Genomic DNA, 16,118 nt, shown 5'->3' on the forward strand with positions numbered 1-16,118 from the left:
CATTTAAACTCAGGCAACAATGACCGCAGATGACCCCAGACCTCAGCCCAAACCGGGCCTGTTTGGCTCTCACAGCCTGTCACTAGGATTCCTGACCAGCTGCCCGCAGCAGGGTTGCTCACTCACTTCATCAACCTTTTAGTAACCCGTGTTCTGCAACTGAGTATTTTGGAGCCCACGTACCATGTGATAGCAGGGTTTTCTGTGTTGTTATTTTCTTAGCTTACAGATGAAGAGTCTGAGCTTTGGAAAAATGAGGTAATTTGTTCAAGGTCAAGGGATAAACGGAAGAATCAGAGGTCATGCCGTCTGGGCCCTGAGCCTGAACCACTTGCAGTGAGCATCCTTCTCCCACGGTCAGAGAGCGAAGGGAGACAGCAGAGGTGGATATACGTAGGGCATTAATTGGGTGGTTTTTCAGAATTTATCTTTCAAAAATACGTCTTTCAGAGTTTTATGAACTAAAATTTGAGCTCTGTTCGGAGGTGCTTCTCTCCGCGTGTGTCTAAGAAACGTAGACGAGGGTGAGCCCCTCTTCCCCGTTGCCATGACAGTTGTCAACGACACTGAAGATTTTTTGTGGCTGACTACACACCAAGGGCCCCAGCATTTCACATTCCACCCTCTTTGTCCTGCAAAGAAAGTAGGCCAGGAAGGCAGCACGGTCAAGGGTGAGGTTCAGGTTGAACTGCGGCTGCTGAATTCCCAGACATTTGTGCTGCTCCGTGGCTGCCCTGTCTTGTCGGCGAGTTCAAGTTTGGAGCGGGTGGAGCCGAGGGGGTTCCTTTCGCATTGGGAGCGACATCAGCTTCTTTTGATCTTGATCGTGAATATTTTGTCATCTCCCACGTTGTCCTTTCCTGTGCATATCTGGGATTCCTGTACTTGTGTATTTATGTGTAGATCTCAAGTGACTTTCTGCCATGAGCCGTGTGGACGTCCATGTGCTGTTTTCCACAAATATATGTGGTCTGGAAAAGGGGGTTTTTCACTGGGTAGTGAGCTAGGAGGGTGTCCTGGAACGCAGTGCTTACTGAGCCCAGGGGTCCCTGTCTTGGGAGAGTGCTCCTCGCCATGGATTTTGGTGGGGCCGTGTCCACGATCTGGACGTCACGCTCCACCTGCCTGTAATACAGGTTTTTGGGTGAGGATCAGTTAGTCGGGTTACTGCCTTTTGTCTCTGACCATGATGGTGTTCAGAGAGGCAGCAAGTTTCTCATGAACTTGGTTTTTCTTGCCTCTCTCCTTCCCCAGAAATGATCTAGTCTGGAGACTGGGACTAGTTACAGGGTTTGCTTTCATTCATCTCTGAGGCCCTTTTGCCTCTGAAACTCCATGGTTTCTGCTCCTATACCTGTGGCAATTCTAGGGTTTCCTAAATGAGCAGATTGTGCCAGCAGACACTGTGCACCGTGGGGTAGCCACCACAGGTGACCCTGTACATGGGGGGGGGGGCTTTCACAGGCTTGTTGGAGAACGAGATACGTGACTCCCTGACAGATCAGTGGGGACTGGAGTGTTAGAAAAGGCTTTCTGAAAGAAATTGGTCCTGGGGGAAGGGTATAGCTCAGTGGTAGAGTGCTTGCTTAGCATGCATGAGGTCCTGGGTTCAATCCTCAGTACCTCCATCAAATAAATAAATAAATGAACCTAATTACCCACCCCTACTTAAAAAAAGAACAATTTAAAAAAAAAAAAGAATTTATTGTCCCTAGCTCAGAGAGGCATAAACACACACACACACAGAGAAATCAGTCCTGCTTTGGCCCTGTGAGGTGCCATATTTGGAACATTCCAAGGAGCAGAAACAGGAGGCTTCTGAACCCCAACACTGGCTGAGGATAGGGGTGCTCCTGCATCCTGACATTGTGGGGCCATGACTTAGGCCAACACCAGGGTGTCCTACAGGGTCTGCTCGTAGTTGCTGAATTTTAGTTAGAATCTGAATGATGTATTAGTCATATTGTTTCTTTTATTCTGAAGTTATCTAACAGACTCAGCCAATCCAGAGCTTGGGTCAGGAGCCAGAACAGAAATGAAAAAGACCTTAGACTTGAGGTTGAAACAGACATCAGGCTGCCAGATACCAGAGCGGTCGCTTAGCCCAGCAGAGCCCCTCACGCCAGTGCCTCAGAGCCCATTTCTCTGTTTGTAGCCAGGATGAGGCTGTAGGAGAACAAAAGGATGATTGCCCGAGGCAGCTAGATGGACAGCAGCTAGGAATGACTTTGACCGCCAGTCGTGAGGGAGAACAGGAAGGAAAATGTGGGAAAACAGCCGTGAGCTGCCCCGCGGCGTGGGCGTGGGGGCCGGAGCCTCCCACGGGGTCTGACACCTCCACTCTGTTCCATCCCAGGCACAGCCCGGGAGCTGATGTGGGTAATAATCCTCCTGACTCACCGACAAGACTTACATCATTTATTACACAGTTTACTCTCAAAAAGGGTGGAGAAAGGCATGTCGGGTTTGAATCCAAATCTCAAGTCTGTTTTTTTTTTTTTAATGCTCCCATGTTAGCTTGTCAGCCTGGGGGCTGGCAGGTCCACAGCCGATTCTGGGACATTCTGGTGCCTCTGTTGAGATGGTGCTGGAGGAAGAGATCACCACCTAAACTTTCCGCCTTGTTTGGTTTTCTTAGCAAAGGCTCTTGAGCTTGGGGAGGCTCCTGTCCCGTGTTACTCGTCCTGTCCCTGATCCTTCCCTAGGCCGCCCAGGGCTTTGGCGTGATGCTGGCTGTGGACTTGCCCAGTTTGGAGAACATCGTGCTGGAAGGCCCCGGCTGGAGCTGGGCATGGTCAGACACCCCTTCACTGGGCGTCACGGTGGTTTAGGGATGGAGAGGTTGGGAAATAGGGCCGCCAGGCTCCAACCCAGCTGTTCCCTCTCTGTCTTGCAGGCCCCGGCTGGGTTAGTGTGATGCCCTGGGCCCCTCCTTGCGGGCTGGCTGACTACAAAAGCCAAACCCCACAACCACAAGAGGATTTGCTTTGAAGACAGGCCTGAGAATAACCTCTGAGTTGCCTTTTAAGTTTTAAATCTCAATCAGGGAAATACTTCTCTTCTTGAACCCAGGCCCCTGGAGCTGGGTCCCTGTTAGTCCAGGAGCATGGGATGAAGTGGTCTGCACCCAGCGCGTCTGAGCTGAGACCAGTTTCTGTGTGGAGGGGCTCCCTGTCTCGCCAAAGCCCAGAGACACCATAGCGGGGAGTGTTCGTGTGTGATCAGTCTGTTTCCGGGTGGAGCAGCAGCTGAAGGAGCAGCACTTGCCCCGCCCTGGGGAGAATATCGCAGATGGAGGGGCAGGGAGGAGGCTGGGCCCCGCTGAGCCGGGGATCCCCGGGGCAGGGCCGTGCGTGGAAGCGGAGAGGACTGACGTGCAAACGTCTGTGACGCACAGGCCTCAGCTCAGGGACCACTTACCTTGGAAGCTGCTCTTGCACCTGCCCAGGTCCTGAGCAGTCAGAGGCCATCCTCTGTGCTTCCTCGGCCCCCGTGTGTTCCAGTTGGTTGTCCCAGAGCTTCTGTTCCACACACCCCTGGCGAGGAGAAGCTCCTCCCATCCTGTCTTTGCATTCCCAGGGCTTGGCCTTAGGTATGAGAGTGATGAGTGGGTGACTGAGTTAACCAGAAAGCTAGGGCTTTCAGTCGTGGATTTGCTCTTAGGAGTCGTGTAACTTCTATGATGCAAGCTTGGTCTCGCCACATTTCTCCAGCCCCACGTGAGTGTGCATATCTAGGTTGGTGCCAAGCCCCAGCTGAATGCAGATCACAGACTGAGGCATTTTGGAGATATAGGTAGGAAAGCACTGCCATGACTCTGCTCTCAAGGAGGTTAGCTGATTGACTTCTAGATTATTTTTAGACTCCATGTTAAACTCTGGGGGCACAGCCCCAAGGGGAACTGAGGTGTGGGTTGGCAGAATGTCAAGCTTACAGGTTAGGGGCTGCCCTGTCTTGGTGTGCAGATCCCTGAGCCACTCAGAGAGCTATGGAAGGCAGTGTGGTCGTTCAGGAATTGAAGACAGCCCTATCCTGATGCCCAGGGCGACTGCAAATAATCCTTAAAAGCTCATCTACTTAGCAAGGAACCAGGAAGAACAATAAAAAGCACAAAACACAAATAATTTTGTAGCATTTAGCACCCTGGTTGTTGGTGAACACATAGGAGACCTGAAAAGGTCAGTACATGTGTGCAGTGTCCTATGGTGACCACACATCTGGGCGACAGAGCACATGTTGGAGGTTTGAAATCCAGATTGGAGTTCCAGCTCTGCTGTTGGTGGATGTATCCTGTGTGTAGGGCCTGGATTTTGAGCCTCGGTTATCTTCCTTTGAATTGATTGTGAGGGTCAAATGAGATGAGGTATGTGACAACCCTGGCTGTATTATTACAGGTCACTCTTTGAAGTGGTGAGTGTCTGGCATCTCTGACCAAGAGCATGTGCTTTGGCCACGAAGACTGAGTATGGGTGCCTCCCTCACCCACCCTCCTGCCTCTTCTCTGCTCCTCAGCTGCTGTCCGAGGGGCTGAGCAGAGGATAGGTTACAGACCACAGGACACTGGGGCGGGAGAGTCAGACAGCCCTGCGGTGGGCCAGAGGCAGCTGCCCACCCACGGAGCAGGAGGCCTTGTAGACCAAGAAAGAGCGAGGTCTCATCTGAGGCCTCGAGGCGGGGTCGGGGGCTCAGGGCCAAAGATGGATGGGACAAAGAGGAGGAATCAGGATTGACTAGTGTCTGCAGCCAGCATCTTCCAAGTGCACTCTGCCCTGTGTGGGTGTCATTTTGATTTCTATAGAAAACCAAAAACCCAACTTCCCTTCCACCAGGGGCAGTGAGGTATAGGTGGACACATGGCTCTAGGACCTGAGAAACTCGCATCTATACTTTGTTCTCTAGTTTGGTAGCTCTGTGGCCATCTGTAAATCTCTTGACCTCTTTGGGGTCCTCAGTTTGCTCTTCTGTAAACTGGGAAAATGAGGAAAACTCTATGTAGCCTAAACAAATTGAAAATAGCCTGGGAGAGGGCACAGAAGCCACTGGACAGTGGGACAGGTTTCATCTTTGAATTTTCATCCTGGAGGCAAAAGGTGTGGTGAAACCCAGAAACCCAGGAGCCTTCTATGTGAGGTTAATCCTTGGTGTTGTGTTATTTTGCCTGACTCCAAAAGAAGATTTTTTTTCACTTAGGACCTGCTTGTTCATGGAAAAAACTTTACATTAATTTTGCCCTCTTTTCTCAGTATTCAGCGAGCAGCATTGGTGGTTCTGGAAAATTACTATAAAGATTTCACCATCTATAACCCCAACCTCCTAACAGCCTCCAAATTCCGAGCAGCCAAGCACATGGCCGGGCTGAAAGTCTACAATGTAGATGGTACGTGCCTTGAGGTGGTGTCTGGTGAGTCCAGGGAGCAGCTGGGCAGCTACTTCGATTAAGCTAGGTGTTCCATTTGGTTCTACCTCCTCTCAGGGTTTGTCTTTATGGTACATTCTCGTTTCAGAACAATTTTTTCTTTTTCTTTTGTCTTTTCTTTCCTTTCTCTCTCTTTTCTTTTTTTTCTTTTTTCTGGCATGCATATTTTTAGAGAAATGTTGATTTACAGTCTACATATGTGGGAGGTTCATTCATTTGGGGATTTTACAAAAACTATATGAAACAATAGTGACGTGTGTTTCCTGCCTCCTGCTGTGAACATCTTACATTGAAAGCTCTTAGGAAAAGGCTGCTTTTCAAAATTTGGATAAATTATCGAAAGACTCAGCTACCCCAGAACGTTAAGACTGTAGTTCTCAGGAGTTCAGGCATCTGGTGAGATTCTTACAGGCATTTCTCAGCCCTGGCTGAGAAAGTTGTGTGGGTGGCAGGAGGCCAGAGGCCAGGCTGGGAACAGGCAGAGCTGTGTGTCAGACTATCAGATGGTTAAGTGCAAGAAACAGGAGACGGAGTCATTCCTTGCTGGGCACCTTGGGTCAGGGCAAGAGCTTTGCAAACCCTAGAAGAGGATCATGTTATTAGCAAGTCAAGTGATTTATAGGCGGTGTCCGTTTTGGTGACAATCTCCTCCCCGTTTTTTTTGGCTTGTTTGCTTTTGGCTCTATGAGATGTGCACTCTCCTGTGCATCCTGAAGGACCGGTAAACTTCACATGTGATCAAAAAACTTAGTGCAGATTTCCACTAGAAAGCCACGTCATCGACCAAGTAGGTGATACATAAGAAAGCATGCCATGTGCTTCGTCCTTTGGAAAAGTTAAGGCGTTCCGTGGTCGGAGGAACAAGACCAGGAGTTCTAGATCTGTGTTAATAAACATGGCATTTTCCAAGACCCCAAGCATTTGTATTTTCTGTAAAAGTCGTGGCTGCCGTGACACTCTGGCAGGGCTTATGTTCCTGTGTGTGGCCAGTGTCTCCCTGGCCCTTGACTGTACTTCTCCTCTGTCCTGCTCTCCCATCCCTCTCACTGTCTCCCATTGTCTTGTTGCTGAAACACGATGTTCCAGCTGCCCTTGTGGCCAGACTGGAACTTCATGGAACAGATGGTAAGTCGCATCTTCAGCACACTGTTATGTTTGGCCAGCATTTTAATTGTCAAGCATTCTTCATCTCTTTCTGAGTTGTCTTTGCATTTCCACTCGTCAGATTGGGGTTTAGGGAGATTTCCTGCCTCTTGCCAGCATTGTGAGTGCAGCGCAGGGGTCCTCTTCACCCTTCTGGGAGGTTACTTCTGGGATTTGAGTGTGTGCTTTACAGGGTGGGGTGGACGGCCCTGAGACTGTGGACTAGTTTTCTGCTCTGTTTTGCAGCCCCGAGGCATTAAAACTGTCCTTTCTCCACCGTCCTTTCCCCCAAAGGCCCCAGTAACAATGCCACTGGTCAGTCCCGAGCGATGATTGCCGCAGCTGCCCGGCACAGGGACTCGAGCCACAACGAGCTGTATTACGAGGAGGCGGAGCACGAACGGCGGGTGAAGAAGCGGAGGGCAAGGTGTCCTGCCCATCCCCATGAAATGTCCTCCCCCTCCAACGTCCTGCCCACCCCCAGTGCCAACAACCCCATGTCCTGCCCGCCCCCAGTGCCAACACCCCCATGAGACTTTTTTTTAACCACCAGAATTAAATTTACAAATTTCGTTTCAGAAATGAAATGTATTCAGTTTATAAACGTGACCTGCTCGATCTTTTGGAGAGACTCTCGCTCCAGTGTTCCTCAAACTTGAGCCTGCAAATGCATCACGAGGAGGGCTTGTTAAAACACAGATCTCAGGTTCCGGGCCCCACCCACCAAGATTACTTACTTCTCCGTAGGTCTGGAGTGGGGCCCACCCAAGAATTTGCATTTCTTAAAAATTCCCAGCAGATGATGAGGCCGCTGGCCCCGGGCCCACACTTTGAGTGGCCGGTCCTGTATCCCCAGGCCCCAGCTGGCTCCTGAGATCTGATCACATTAACTGAAGTGGACAAAGATGGTTTTCATCATGTGTGCTGGGCCCCTCCTCCTCTGTTCTCTGGGGCTGCTGGCGTGGGCGGCTAGAGGGACCAGGGTGGGGGTGCCCAGCTCTGGTTCTTTGTACCTCTGAGCACGCACAGAGCCTTTTGTAGCCAGAGTTGGAGGGACCTGAAAACTGTTTTCCTCTAGCCCTTTATTGTAAAGATGCAAAGGGTCAAAGTGAGTGTCCCAAGCAAATTAGTGACAGAAATGGTAATGATGTCCTCTCCAGGCCCAGGGCTCCTCCCTCCTCACCCTGTACCCCCCATTCTACATATTATTGTTGTTGTTGTTGTTGCCTTTGCCTTCCTTTCCCCTTCCCTCCCCTCTCTACCGCCGGGAGTGACAGCCAAGGACGGGAGCCTTGGGTGAGCTGGTGGCAGCCCGGGAGGCAGCAGGTGGGCAGGAGTCGTCCCAGGTCCTGGATGACCCTGTTCTCAAGCCCTACACCGCTGTCCTGATCTCTGCGTTTCACCGTCTCCAGGCTGGTGGTCGCAGTGGAGGAAGCTTTCATCCACATCCAGCGTCTCCAGGCCGAGGAGCAGCAGAAGGCTCCAGGGGAGGTGATGGACCCCAGGGAGGCCGCCCAGGCCATCTTCCCCTCCATGGCCCGGGCCCTGCAGAAGTACCTGCGCACCACGCGGCAGCAGCACTACCACAGCATGGAGAGCATCCTGCAGCACCTGGCCTTCTGCATCACCAACAGCATGACCCCAAAGGTGGGACGTGTCACTCAGCGAGAGAAATCGCATTTTAGGGTGTGATAGATAGAATCAAAGGCTTCTCTCAAATCAAAGGAATGATAGAATCAAGGCCTTCTCTAAAGCACCAATTACTGAGAATTAGTGCTGCTCATGTATTTTATATTATTTTGGTACAGTTGTTCTTTAAATATGCCTTTGAAGGCCTCTAGATTCAATCAGAGGAAAGACTGTCACCTTGAGACAGTCCAGGTCGTGGTTTGCAGTGCTTGGTGGGTTCTGGAGCCAAGCTGACTCATTCTTACCTGGCACCTCCATCAACTAATGGGAAACCTTGGACCAATGGCCTAATGGCTCTGTGCCTCAGTTTCCTAATCTATAAATCGGGGATAATACTAATATCTACCTCATTGAGTCATCGTGAGAACTAAAAGAGGCCATTCCTGTGAAGTGCTTAAGACAGCATCTGTCATAGTGTAAGGACCAAATAAAGAGCTGTTACCATCAGCAGAGGAAGCAGTGTCATCGCTTTGATGGCATTTTGGCTGTTGTGGGGTTACTTTTACGGAATGGTCTTTTGGATTATGACATGAGCACACTTTTGGGAATGTTGCAAGAAATAGCCATGCATCTAACTGAGGGATGTGGCCCAGGAGGAAAAACAAGAGTGAGGGTTCAGCAAATGACCTCTCTTCAGACAGAAGTGGGTTCACATCCTGGCTCCACCATCTAATTGGTTTATGACTTTGCCTAAATTTCTTGTTCACTTTTATAAAATGGAGATAATAATAGTATCTACCTGATAGGATTGTTGTGTGAGAATGATATTAAATATGGCAACATAATATGCAAATCAAACGTGGTAGAGAGTCAGTGAGCTTGGCATATAGTACACCAGACACTTGATAGTGATATTATTAGTGTAAGGACCTGTGTACGTACGTTGCCCTGTAGGTGTACAACTGCTGGTGGCATTGTCGCTAGCCAGTAACAATCCTTAGGAAAGCAAGATGGAAATACTAAGAAACCATAAGGTTTTCCATATTCTTTGACTTGCTGATCCCTCTCCTAGAAAAAATCTTCAGTGTAGTCAGCTATATACTTGAATATATATGCCAGTGATTTTCTTGCAAGATAATGTATTAATGCCAAACTGGAAATTACTTAAAATAGAACAATGGCTTATAAATTACAGTATATCACCTATTAAAACATGGAAGAATTCTTTGTTAGAATATTGTTACAAAAAAAGCAGAATGTAAGAAAGTATGAATCCTGTAGTTGAAAATGAGTGCAATATATTGGCATGTGCAGTGTTGGCTTATACCACATAGAATGGAAGTGATGGTTTTCCTATTTTCAAGGTTTTTTTTTTTAAACTTTCCTGGTTGCTTTCTTTTTCATTTTAAAAAAGTATCCTTTTCTGAATTAAAAATAATACTCTTTGTATAAAAACCTGACCATTAAAGAAAAGTATGATTACAAAGCGAAGTATTTGTTCCCTTAACCCAGGCAGTTCTTCCTGATAGAGTGGGTATATGTATTATTTCAGGTGTGTCTGTGTGTGTTTAAAGCAGAAATGAAAAACAAACAAACAAATGGGATCTCATACCATATAGAAATAGTTTGGAAACTTGCTTTTTTCACATAAAGCTGTCTCTTGGCCATCTTTCCACGTGAGTGCTCCCCAATCTTCGTCCTCCCAGCCTAACTCATTCTCTGCAGTAGTTGCATCTTACTCCGCTGAGTGCCGTGGTGGGATTTCTTACCGATGCACATTTGGATTAAGATCTTTCATTAGTCTAAACGAGGGGGTTGGCTGTTTTTGTTCATCGAGTTTTATTGGAACACAGCCACACCCTTTTATTTACAGACCGTCTACGGCTGCTTTCTCTCTACGACAGCAGAGTTGAGTAGTTGTGACAGTGTGTGCCTTGCAAAGCCAAAAATATTTACGTTTAGAGAAAAGTTTGCCAACCCCTGGTGTAAACAGTGTCGCAGTGACCATCTCTTTTACGTATGTTTCTGTGCGTTCGCAAAGTATTTCTGAAGAATAAATTTCCAGTAGAGAAACAGCTGGATCAAAGGTACCGATCCTGCCAAATTGTCCTTCTAAGAGGTGTCACTGTTTTACACTTCGCCTCTGGGATAGGAGACTGTTTATTTCCCCCGCACACTTGACAGAGTCATTTGTTACCATTCTCTTCAATTATTGCCCATCTAAGAGGAAGGAAATACTTTTTTTTATTATTTGAATTCATACAAGTGAGTGTTGTATTAGAGGCACAGCTCTCCTTTCTGCCTTGGAATATATGCTTACAGATCAGAAATAACATTCCTGGCAGCGGCAGTGAGGTGTGGATGGAAGAGGACACCACTTAGAAACCATCCGTGACCTGTGATTAGAACCACAATGATTTACCCGAGGTTTTCTCTCTGGATCCCCGATTCATTCTTTCTTCTTCTGTCTCATAGCTAAATCAACGTATTTATTGATGTAACACACATGCTCTTGAGCTCCCAGTGTATGCCGGGCACATGGGGAGTACACATTTAAAACCTATTTCCTGCCCTCCAGGAGACAAGCAAGTCAGCAATAGTCATTCAGAAAGTAAAATGTCACATGGGAGTCATGCCCATGGCTACAGGCACTTAAAGGAGGACATGTCTGTCTGTCTGAGAGGTTCAGGGGGTGGTTTGAGAAAGTTTAAACGGCCAGGAGGAATTTGCTAAAAGATGACATTCAGCAGGAGGAACAGCACATGTGAAGGGGAGAGTCAGGGAACCCCACGGAGCTAAGCACTGCTGTGGCCAAGAGCTCGGGAATGGGAGGTAGACGTGGGGCCTGGGCACCCCTCAGACTTGCCACCTGCACACTCCAGTGTCAGATAACCACCACTCACGTTGGTTGTCCTTGCCTTGCACCATGAGATGGCTAGAGTTAACCATTTCCTCCTCACAGCAGCCTTTTGGGATAGGCTGTCATCAGCTCCACCCACAGCAAGGTTAAATGGATTGTCCAGAGGCACCCAGCAGTAAGTACAGAGCATGCGTTGTTGTGCGTGCAAGGATATCCCTGCATTTATTCCGCTGGCATTGCCAGAGTGCCTCTCTGTGCCTGGCACCTGCCCTAAGTAGCTCTCGGTGTGGGAGGAGGCTGACCTACAGACAGGGACAAGCTGTGACAGGTGCCGTGGGACCAGGGCCCCGGGATGGGACTGGTGCTTCAGCCACAGCTTCCGGTCAGATGTGGGTACCAGCCACCCCACCCTCCTCACCTCTGGGCTTACCACCATCTTCAGCCACTGGCTGGAGAGCAAGAAAGTCAAGGAGTCTTCCCTCCCCAGCAAGGACTCCATGGTGCGGGTCTGATGGAGTTGGGTGTGAGAGGCTGGGCTGTCCTGATTTGTTGGGAGCACGTTTCCCAGGAGCTGGGAGCCGACGGGCCCGGGCGGCAGCGCCTGCAGCGGGCCCCTCCTCCCTGACAGCATCTCTGCTCTCCTTGCAGGCCTTCCTCGAGCGGTACCTAAGCGCGGGCCCCACGCTGCAATATGACAAGGAGCGCTGGCTTTCCACGCAGTGGCGGCTCGTCAGCGACGAGGCCGTGACCCACGGGTTGCGGGACGGACTCGTCTTCGTGCTCAAGTGCTTGGACTTCAGCCTCGTAGTCAATGTGAAGAAAATCCCATTCATCGTGCTCTCAGAAGAGTTCATAGACCCCAAATCTCACAAATTTGTCCTTCGCTTACAGTCTGAGACGTCGGTTTAAAAGTTCTATATTTGTGGCTTTATTAAAAAAAAAAAGAATATATATAGAGAGATATATGTATACCAGAGGGGCATCTTTGTTTTTTTCATTCTTCATTGCTGACTGAACTGGCAGATGAGAGACCAGGGTCCTTTGACCATCTGCACTTTATTTGGAAGGAAGCAGAAGATGTCCATCCTGGGAAAAAGTGACCAGTGCCATCTGGCTTATGGATGGGATGTCTCAAGAAGCCGTTCCCTGGCGTGCCTGGGACAGCTACAAACCAAAGTGGAGCTGGCGGTTCTTGGGAACCTCGCCTTACGACTCGTCCCTGCCTTTCATGCAGCTCCCGGCGCCGCCCTTGCTTCCAGCCGTCCCACTCGTGGGCCTCTGGGGACATGTCTTTGTTCTGTTTCAGGGAAGCGGACCAGACATGTCCACACGTGTCTGTGCATGTCAGTGTCCAGCACCAGGGGAGCCATGGGCCAGTCGCGAAAGGCCTGCCTTCATCTTTGTTCTCTGTTGCCTTAGGTTCTGCGGAGAAAGGTCACAATGACAAACACACACTGTCAGTTTACAGCTCTTAATGATTTTATTTTATTTTTGCCCAAAGAGAGCCTGCCTACCCCAGTTCTGACCTGCTTTTCTACGGGCTTGGGCAGCTAGCCCCCTCCTAACCCTGGGATGGCCCACCTGTCTCGGCTCCGACCCGCCCTCCCCAGCCCACACCACACCCTACCTGGCTGGCAGGCCTGGCAAGGGAGCCCAGCCTTCAGAGCCGCCCAGGGCCTGCCCAGCTGTTCACCTGTGCCCTCAGGCTCTGTGCGCAGCCTTGGATCTGCCCCACAGATGGTTTGTTTGTATAGGGAAGGGTGGAGTGCCCACCAGGTAGAACCCAGGACAGCATGCCAGCTCGGATGTCCCTTTAAGGCGGCAGTGGAGGCCCCTCCCCTCCCCATCCTCCTCCCAGTGCTCCACACCACCTGGAGGAGACCCACACTGTGACTCCGGGACTGGCACGTTCAGCTGGGAGCCTCTGTTTCCCAGGAGATGCGTTCTCACAGAGCTCCATGGCACGCTGCCCTGCCAAGGGAGACCAAACAGTGCCCTCTGCAGTGACAGCTGCAGCGTCCAGTCCCTGATCCTGACCACCGTCACTGTGCACTCGTCGCCTCTGCCCCTTACGACCAGGGGCTCATTTAGGCCCTGGTGCTCAATTACTAGTAGTTGGCAGTGAGTGAGGAGAAGGAATGGGCAAGCTGCAGAGGTCAGGGGAAAGAGAGTAGGGGCCGAGCTCATGGTCCAGACGATGCGTGCGTGGCCAGTTTTCTAGACACAGCCGGTTTCTGTGGCTTTCTGGGGCTCAGGGGAGCAGCCGGGCCGGGTTGTGGGTGGAGGCGTCGCTCGGCAGAGCCCCGCAGCAGCCTTCAGTCCCGCCTGCCTTCTTGTACCCACAACAAGCCTTTACAAAGTATTCACTCTCGCTTTTCCTGGGTGTTTAGGGTAACCAGCTCCCTTTCTTTTGCAAAGGATGACACTGTCCAGTGCTCTTTGTGTGTGTCTTCACGTACCCTCTCTGGTTTACGCACTCCACAAGTAGTGCAGCGTTTGTTATTATTTTCTTAAAATTGGCTTTGGAGGTTTGTCGTGCACCTGTACCTGACAACGGAAACAGCGTTCTTGAATCAGCAGCCTTCAGGTCAAAAAGAAGATACGTTGGAAAAGAAGGGAGGGGAAACCAGTTGGTATGGCATGGAGCCACAATGTACTATTTAACTACATGGTTTCCGTTTATGAAAAACACATACCATGTAACCATGGTGCTTTTGTTCTTAGTTTTGCCTTTAGGTCCCTTCAAGCTGGACATTCCTTATGCTGTCTTTCTCAGGAATATATTTGGGGAGATTGGGCAAGGGATGTGAATGTGTATGAGACTTGGGCTGCGTAAAGGTTACACTGTCCCAGACTAAATGCATCCTAGGCTCCTGCAGCAGAAGTGCCACCCATGTGTATACATACAGTTCATAATGACACTCCTCATCAGCATCCTAAAATATGGTGCTTCCCACCCTGTCTTAAGTCACGGGTCCAGAAGGGGTTACATTGGATTCATGGCCCTGGTTGCCTGCCTTCCCAGCAGGGTGAAGAAAGGTTGAAATTAAAGAATTTATTTTCTCTCTACCCCTTTCCCAGTCTTTGCATAGGAGAATGTCAGACTTTCTGAAATTATTGTTTCTGTTTTAAATTGAATATCGATTTTTTTTTACACTGACTTTGTATGGAGTCCCTTTTGAAAGAATAACATAATAAAATGCAGAATCTTTGTATCAAGCCTTTGCACTTGCAAACTCTTAATAGCTTGAGTTAATGGTGCAGTGGGAACAATGTAAATGGAGTTTAAAAAAAAAAATGAAAGGTTTCAGAAACCTGCATCACACCACTGAAAACAACACATTTCTATTTCAGTTCTTGGAGCCAATCAGCTATTCTTTTTAAGAGGGATTAAACTGTGCCCTGGGCGAGTAGGATTAGATAAATGCACATTGGAGGAGACAAGATTTTGTTTACCTTAAATGTTTATAGATGTTCTATAACTTTGAACCTACGTTATTAAAATGTGAACGTTGAACCGTATGGAGTAGAACGACTTAATGAGGAGTGTGTGTCTGATGTTTTGACCTGGTGATGTTTTGACCAGTAGATAATTTTTGTTCTTAAGTGTGTCCTTCTGAAGGCAGTTGACCATTTTTAATCATTCATGAACTGAACGTTGAAGTCTGCATTCTTAGAGCTGGAGGGAATTTTAAGGTTTTGTGGGTCAGCCATCCTTTGCATTATCAGTTAAGTCGAGATTCATGATGCTTCTGCCAAAGCTTATAAAGTAAGCGCTAGAGAAAATGCTTGACCAGTTTTCCTGCCCAACTGTCATGATCTCCCTTTCTCCCTCTCTGTCCTTTTCAAATCTACACACAGGACACATTCTGTAAGCAAATGGGTAAAGATAGGTGGCCTCTGTGTGTGTGTGTTGTGTGCGCGCACACGCGCGCGCGTGTGTGTTTTGTGCTGTGGCTCATTGCCAGAGTTTGGACCTCCTTTGCAGTGGGGAAATTGTGGTTGAGATTGCAGGGGGGTAATCAAGTACTCTTATTCTTGTGTCTTTGGAGTGTGTGTATTCAGATAAGGCTGTAGTTCTGTGGGAAGTCATGAGCTTAGTGGGCTGACTAAAGTTGACAACCCTGCCCCTCCTTACTTCCCGGATGAGTGAATGTTGTAGCCACTCAGTGAAACCAACAAAATCGGTCCTTGGTTTCCTCTCTTCTATCTGGACCCTGCTATGTAAGGCTTCCTACACGGGGATGCGTATTTGTGAGTGTTTCCATACACGTGAGCATTTCTCTTGAGTCTAATTACCAGATGGACGGCATGTTTATGTTAGACATCTGAATGTCTGTGTTATCTGTAGCAGATGGGTGTCTATGTCAGCAAATAACTTGTGGGTATGTTTATATGGATGAACATGTGAGAGTCCATGTGTTTCTACATATGTCCTGTGTTTGAGAGATTTCCCAACAGCACCCATCTTCTGCGAAGTTACTCTAAAGCCAGTTACTTCTCCCCCCGCCCTTTCTTTCTTTCCCTCAGTTACACTGGTTTCTCCCCAGGAGTAAATGGCTTTAGCAAAGCAGTGTCTTCTGGAGAGTTGGCTGTCCCGCAGGCAAGTCCATTAGGCTCCTTCTTGCCTCAGGAGCCTATGACCTGAAAATAGCAAGAAACAAAGAAAAGCCAAGCTCTATGATAATAACTGCTCCAACTTCACTACCCTGGAAGCCTTACTATAGATTTCTCCATGTAACTTCAAAATTGATCTTCATTTAAAAAAAAGAAGAGGAAGAAAGATTGATTACTAAAGAAATGTTGCCATAATATTTAAATAGTCCAGGAGAGACCCTGCAATTGTAAAGTGATGTATTTCCAGGTAGTGTCTGTGCTTTATGGATCTTGTTTTACAGAAAAGCAATCACTACTGTGAACTTACTACTATGTAACCTTGAGGTCATAATCCATTATAAATAAAATATGAGTTGTTCTGAAGCCCATAGCACAGTTTTGAATGGTATTCAGTGCAGCAGTGAGGAAGGCACTTTAGATGCTCCATTGAAATCACCATATTGAGCATCAACC

At 48.6% G+C, this 16,118-nt stretch overlaps 1 protein-coding gene across 2 annotated transcripts in view; it reads left to right on the forward strand.

Annotated features, from left to right (window-relative positions):
- VANGL1 (VANGL planar cell polarity protein 1) overlaps positions 1 to 16,028 on the forward strand; it is a 49,589-nt gene extending 33,561 nt beyond the window's left edge. Inside the window, exons 5-8 of one of the 2 annotated variants that reach the window (XM_031457879.2) lie at positions 5,244 to 5,377; positions 6,854 to 6,986; positions 7,972 to 8,206; positions 11,697 to 16,028. In XM_031457879.2, coding sequence (XP_031313739.2) covers positions 5,244 to 5,377; positions 6,854 to 6,986; positions 7,972 to 8,206; positions 11,697 to 11,957 — 763 coding nt within the window. In that variant the 3' untranslated portion in view covers positions 11,958 to 16,028. The other variant, XM_064488871.1, reaches the window with a different exon arrangement.
- The last annotated feature ends 90 nt before the right edge of the window (positions 16,029 to 16,118 follow it).

The sequence above is a fragment of the Camelus dromedarius genome, chromosome 9 (assembly GCF_036321535.1).
Source record: "Camelus dromedarius isolate mCamDro1 chromosome 9, mCamDro1.pat, whole genome shotgun sequence".
In the NCBI taxonomy this organism is placed as follows: domain Eukaryota; kingdom Metazoa; phylum Chordata; class Mammalia; order Artiodactyla; family Camelidae; genus Camelus; species Camelus dromedarius.